The sequence below is a fragment of the Liolophura sinensis genome, chromosome 6, assembly GCF_032854445.1.
Source record: "Liolophura sinensis isolate JHLJ2023 chromosome 6, CUHK_Ljap_v2, whole genome shotgun sequence".
Classification (NCBI taxonomy): domain Eukaryota; kingdom Metazoa; phylum Mollusca; class Polyplacophora; order Chitonida; family Chitonidae; genus Liolophura; species Liolophura sinensis.
In genome coordinates this window covers 18,907,956-18,914,346 of record NC_088300.1, presented here as the reverse complement: position 1 = coordinate 18,914,346, position 6,391 = coordinate 18,907,956, and the positions used below count along the sequence as shown (strand labels likewise).

The 6,391-nt window shown below is 42.1% G+C and overlaps 1 protein-coding gene across 1 annotated transcript; it reads left to right on the top strand.

The window, feature by feature from the left end:
* Nucleotides 1–1,018: 1,018 nt before the first annotated feature.
* LOC135468953 (protein giant-like) lies at nucleotides 1,019–3,198 on the top strand. The gene is made up of 2 exons (XM_064747445.1): nucleotides 1,019–1,117; nucleotides 1,823–3,198. Exon 2 carries the CDS (start codon nucleotides 1,928–1,930, stop codon nucleotides 3,023–3,025), a length of 1,098 nt encoding a protein of 365 aa, XP_064603515.1. The 5' UTR covers nucleotides 1,019–1,117; nucleotides 1,823–1,927; the 3' UTR covers nucleotides 3,026–3,198.
* Nucleotides 3,199–6,391: the final 3,193 nt, after the last annotated feature.

Sequence of the window (6,391 nt, the reverse complement as noted above, 5' to 3'; positions counted from 1 at the left end):
ACTAGGCGTGGACCGAGGCCCTTACATGAATCACGGAATATGGGCAAGCCCCTTGCGGAGCCTCAAATTCGCTACGAGGCCACAGTTGTGCCAGCGGCCGCAGAGTTCACCCGGGGTCGGCTGACCATTGATAAGATTTATTGATCATACTGACCGACGCTGAGCTATAAATACCCAGTGACCTTACATGAACCTTGTCCAGGCCCTCATGTTGTAACGCGATAGGCTGGCCAGCTTGTGACTGCTCGAGCGTGTAAGTCAACAGTAGCCATATTCCACCGTCCTCGAGTAAATAGTTACGCTTCAACTGATATATGTTAATATATATACAACTTGTTTTTAAATTTAACAAAAATATAAGAATAGGTTCGGACACCGCCTTGGCCATTGACGAAAAAATGGGCTGTGTGCCAAACTGTTTTTTGTTGTACCCCTATCTGATGGCAATGTTTTCACGAAATATTTTGTTATTATAATTTGATAAGACACTTAACACGATTTGACTTCAAGAGTTGACCAGACAAAAAGACTTGACCATAGAGTTGATTATATTTACAAGTAGACTTGTAACTGACTAAATGCCATTCGCTATTTCCAGCCGCTCGGAGTGACATGGTAGCTGATTCGGCCTGGGATACCATAGAGCTCAGCAGAACAGCAGGTCAGTAGTAGAACTTTGGCTATTATCCCACCGTCCGATATATTTCCATAAGAATAGTTGCGCAAAGGTGTATTATCCGAGAGTCCGGCAAACCGGGTCAGCTGAGAGCGAGGCTATCACCTTTTGGCCCTCCATGCAATCTATGTGTCCTTACGCAACCTCAGCGCAGCGAGTACTGGCCGGCCAATGGGGAGGTAACCCAGGCTGCGTGCTGTCAAGTGAGCGGGGATGGACGTGTCACTCCTCCGGTTAGGCCCTTCCCATTGGTTAGCTAATTCGGGATTGCGTCAATTTCCACTTATTTTGCATACAGTCACGTTGTTCGTGTCAGTTTGGGTCAGCCCCTTCGGATTGTAACAGTTAACGAAGGCAGTGTAGCGCGACCAGTCGCTGTGTGCTTCATAGGGAGAGGGGGAATACTAGATTTTTATGGATCCACTTCAACTAACGAAAGAGGTAGGTAGAAATCGTCCATATTGATTTTCTCTATTTGTACGCTGAAGAACTCTTATTTTCTTCTTTATCTTTGACCAGTGTGTCTTCGGGTGTCTTGAAAGGTTATCATGTCCGGCCTAGGCTAGTCCATATCCCATTACTCCGCGGAATGGAGCTATGGATTTGTGAGATTAGGTTTTTGGAAGGGATTTCAGTGCTGGCAATGGGACTCGGTAGGCTGACTGCCCTCTCACTATCATCATATGTTTTGTTGCTTGTCATGGCGAGTTGTGGAGTACGCTCTCTTCGTATAGTTAGCGGTCACTTATGACCCGTGCTGGGTGTTTTTTCGTTCTTTCCTCTCGTTTGCCTGGTCGATGGAGCGATGTGTTTGGGAGCTTGGTCCAGTTTGTATTATGGTGTACAGAATTACTGGACGTAAGAGTGGCTGTCCAGGCTTGATCAATAGACTCCTCTTAACATGACCTAGCAAGTTCTCAGCCTTCTACATGTTAAAACGACGAAGGCCTGCTTACGGCGTCACAGGGCTGTTGCATTAGGCTAGTGTAGCTAGTACTTACATAAATATATACATAACTCTAAACGTAACTTACTAATATTTGTACTCTCTACGCTAAGGTAACATCCATCATCGCGTTAAACTTAGAAACTGTTGTTTTTAAACTAACAAAATTGTTTTTGGTGTTTCTTTTCCTTTTGTTTTAGGTTGGCATGTAAAGATCTACACAGCTGCAGCAGGGATTCGACCCAGTATACGGATTTAGTGAGTTACTCAACCTTTCGATACCTCGCCGTTTCAAACCTCGGGCAATGGCCGACGATGGACCAAGTGTAAATATGACTGTGAATGAGAAATGCCCACCCAGAAGCGGCTCCGCTGCACAGCGTAATGGACACTCCATGATGGACAGTGAAGAGTACGATTCGGATGATTCCGTGAATACCCCTTTGGATTTCTCCATGAAAGCACCGAAAGAGAATGGTGTGTCCGAGCTTAAAAACGGTAATTCTGACCATGTGTCGGATAGATCTGAGTACCACAGAGCAGAGTCTGACCGCGTTAGTTACCGGTCACTCGACATGAATGATGGAGACTCCAGGAGCTCGAATTCGAGCGCTGACCCCATCGGGGAGCCCAAACCTGTGACTCCCAGCAGCCTGAGTGGGGCAGCTTTCTCTAACCTTGCCATGCTACCAGGTTTAAAAGCGGCAGGAATTATGCCCAATGCCGGATTCTTGGCCTCATTACCAAACATGTCAGCATTCTATGATCCCCGAAATTTACCCCAAGACAACCTGAAAGGTGCTCGCCCCTTCAAAGCCTATCAGAAGGACGCCATGTCTCTCCCTATAGGATATTACGGTGTACCTGGCTGTGTGCCGCTTCCAAATGTCGATCAAAGTACGATAGCAAATATCAATAAAACTACTGAGGAGCTTTATGAAATGTATAAACAACAATTGTTAAAAATTCACAACTTAGAGTCGAAGAAGCGTCACCGTGGTAGTGGGTTGTTAAGAGGGGACACCAAATCTCCTCTGTCAGACTCTCCTGCCACACCTTCTCCGTCAGTCTCCTCCCCTCCTCCTCTGGTGCCCGACCCGTCCTCCGGGGCGCTGTCGACCTCCTCCCCGCCCACCTCTGGGGGCAATACACCCCAATCGTCTCGGGGCAGGAAGCGGGCACGGTCCCTGCCAGACGAGCAGAAAGACCAAGCCTACTGGGAACGACGGCGTAAAAACAACGAGGCAGCGAAAAGATCCCGGGACACGAGGAGAGCGAAGGAAGACGAGATAGCCATTCGGGCGGCCTTGTTGGAACAGGAAAATCTGAAGCTTCGGGTCGAAGTGGCCGCTCTTAAAACGGAAACGGCTAAGCTTAAATGCTTGTTACAGAATGGTAACTAAAATGTGTCCGCGGCGACTTTGACTGATGGAGGTGAGCTTTGGGTTCTCCACTGATTCTCAGGGTGGCCTGACATTCAGGTATTATTATTCTCAGGTATAATTGTTCAGATTTGTACTCTTTAGATCCACGGTGTTTTAAGGCGGCAGTGGCTGATGAATGCGGGCGTGTTACAGCCAGATTGACGGTCAGTGTGTGTGTGTATATATATATATATATATATATATATATATATATATATATATATATATATATATATATATAATCTGTTGACAACAACAGATGACAACAAATGCCACGAGATCATTTACACGAAACTCAGGTCCTAAATAATTTATTGTCAAATGTGTATGTTTATTTGTTTAGATTTATCACTCCGTGCTCTTAGTACCATATCGGGTGCAGTTGTTTCTTATTTTGCGATTGTTTTAACAATAATCAATTCCACAGCGAATCTACCTCATTCTGTTTGTCCTTCGAATGTTTTGATGTTTGCAATCATCTATGTTCTTATATATATACTCTATATATATTTATATGTCATTGTGTGTGTGTGTGTGTGTGTGTGTGTGTGCGTGTGTGTGTTACGTTGAGGGTGGGGGTTTGTGAGAGGGGATGTACATAACTAATGGTATTACCACAAAAAGCTCAATAACATTTTGCGAAAATTACAACTATTTTTGAGGTCGCAAACTATACAATTTTGGGAAACGGGCGGGAGGGGAAACTGTGTACATGTAGCCAATGCGATAACTGTTAGAGAACATAGGTGTGATGGTTTGACCGGACTGTCAACAAGCGAGCCCTAGCAGGTCGGCAGTGTTTACACAGCCTGGAACTTCTGGGTTGATGAATGGGTTATGTGGGACTTACCTCGTATTTTAGTCACACTATATAACATCTGCTTTCGAAGTGAATTCTGTTGCCATGTTTATAAGAGTCTCCCTTTCTAATTATACCACACACACACATTTATATTTTGAATTCATAAAAAATAGTGCTAAATATTTACTTTATGTGTATCTTTTTACTGAATTTCTTAGTGCTGTAGTGGTTATGATGGTTTGTATTTCTATTCTGTAGAAACTTTGATCCTTTATCCCATAAAGGCAACATATCACAGAGTATTATTGTGAGGTGTTCACACAGGAGGGATGTACAGTGTTAGCCAACTGTTGGTTTTTTTGTATCATTTGTTGAAGAGGGTTTATGAGCCGTTCGTCGTTACATTTTTTTTCCTGTGACGACATGAGTATTTTTTTTGCCATTGCGCATGGTTGCATTTACCTGATGCTCCTCTATGACATACCTCGTTTCAGTGTATTCTCGCCTGCTTCTGAAATCACGCATTTCCACTTATTGCACATTTACCTCGCTTTCCTTGTGCCTAGCTCCACAAGAAAATATTACCTCAAGAAATATTTTGTTTTTGCCTTGTATTTCTTCGAACGAACTGTGTCAATAAATACTGAGGCTTTTTATGTTGACAACTAATATTTTGTATATGTTTTTAGGGTCCATTTTATCAGGGTTACCATTTTTACCAGCATTGTTCGTGGGAGATAACCTCATGTATATAACTGTTAAAGTTTGATAAAATCGAAAGATAACTTGTATTCCTGCGGATGGTGGGGTTTAACCAGACCATGTACCTCAGCTTTTTTCTAAACAGTAACTGTTGTTTACTGATTATGTATACAGTTAAGACTTTCAGTGAAGTTACTCAAATGTCTATTGGCTGTTTGATATGATACATTTGTCTACTTTACTTCAGTTTTAATCCACAGATTAATGACGGATTTAAAGGTCATTGTTTGGGGATAATCTAGAAGAGGCTATATCGGGGAAAATGTGGGGAATGGCCTTTAAGCATTTCCCATTTTTTTATGATTTTTCGCTCTGAGATGGAAAGCTTATATGCTGAACATTTCGTGTTGTGTTTTTTTTTTCTCTCAAGACTTATGAAATATACAGATCTAGAAAGTGTAATTAGCAAGAATCATTTTATATAGCATCAAATACCTTACCTAAATTGTTAAGAAGACATCTGATGAACGTTTTTCCTTATTTTGTTAAGATAACATACTTCAAGTCCGAAACTTAGGCTTTCGGAAAGTAATGATCTAATGTGCAAACACGCATTTTAGTCAAAACGCGGTACTGCACTCGTTACTTTATACTGAAAACATCAGTTTTCACCAATTCATGTTGTATCAGCCCTCTGATATAGTCTCTTTACATACCATCATTGAAAGCATTGATAGGGTGTCATATATATTTATTTGCAGCAGAAAAGCGTTTTTTTTTAATCAAGAATGGAGGACCTACTCTGTATTTGGCATAAAAGAAAAAAAGGTGAACCAGAAACGTGCTAAAATAATGTGTATCAGAATAGTGCTGAAATTAATGTGTATCAGAGTTGTGTAGAAATTAATGTGTGTCAGAATAATGCCGAAACGATGGTTAGTGAGAGTGTTGCCGGAATTAATGTGTATCAGAATAATGCCGAAACGATGGTGAGTGAGAGTGGTGCCGGAATTAATGTGTATCAGAATAAAACATAGAGTTGACACACGGGTGAATCAGGATTATGCCGACTCGATGGTGTAGATTCGAATAGTGCCGAGAATTCAGATAAATCGGAATATAGTACCGATAGATGGTGATGATGTTGAAAATTGTTGCATTATCAGTCTCATTTGCCTTATTTTATACAATTTGGGATTGTCTGGGCTCCCAAAGGGTTACCTCAGCTGACGATTCAGGGATTAAATATATACATTCAGGAGTGACCAAGGTCCAGGCAGATTTTATGCTGCCATTTTTTTATATTTTACATCTGGCGATGTGACAGTGCTCTCAGGCTTTCCGACTACTTTGTTGTATATACAAAATCAAGTGCCATCATGTTTTAATTAGATATCTACATACAGATGTGACCTCTTTAACTATCTTTTAGGTTTACGACGTTAGTGTATATCTATACATATATAAATATATATTAACTGTTAGCCAGAACATGAAAACCTTTCTACCTCAGAACTGAATTTATTGTCTTTGTGTTGTTCATTTACTACATGTGGCCATAGAGCTCACTATACGGTAGGCCAAGCACTCACGTGGATCGACCTCTCGGCCCAGGGGCACGCTTGACGGCTTGACAGTACGAATGTGCTGTATCAGATAAGATTTGCTAGAGACGATTACCTAGCAACGTACCCTGTTAGCTCTCCCCTCTGACCTACAATATCGAGCTTTGTGGGGGGTTTTTTTCGGAGATTTATTAGGTTATGCGTCGACCTCTGGTCCCTAGGTGAATTGAAGCTGTCGCCTATCTAACAAAGCGCCCGGAGCCAGTGGTCAATCGC

Excerpts from the sequence above, each read along its gene's own strand:
- LOC135468953 (XM_064747445.1), top strand. The coding sequence starts at position 1,928 with ATGGCCGACGATGGACCAAGTGTAAATATGACTGTGAATGAGAAATGC.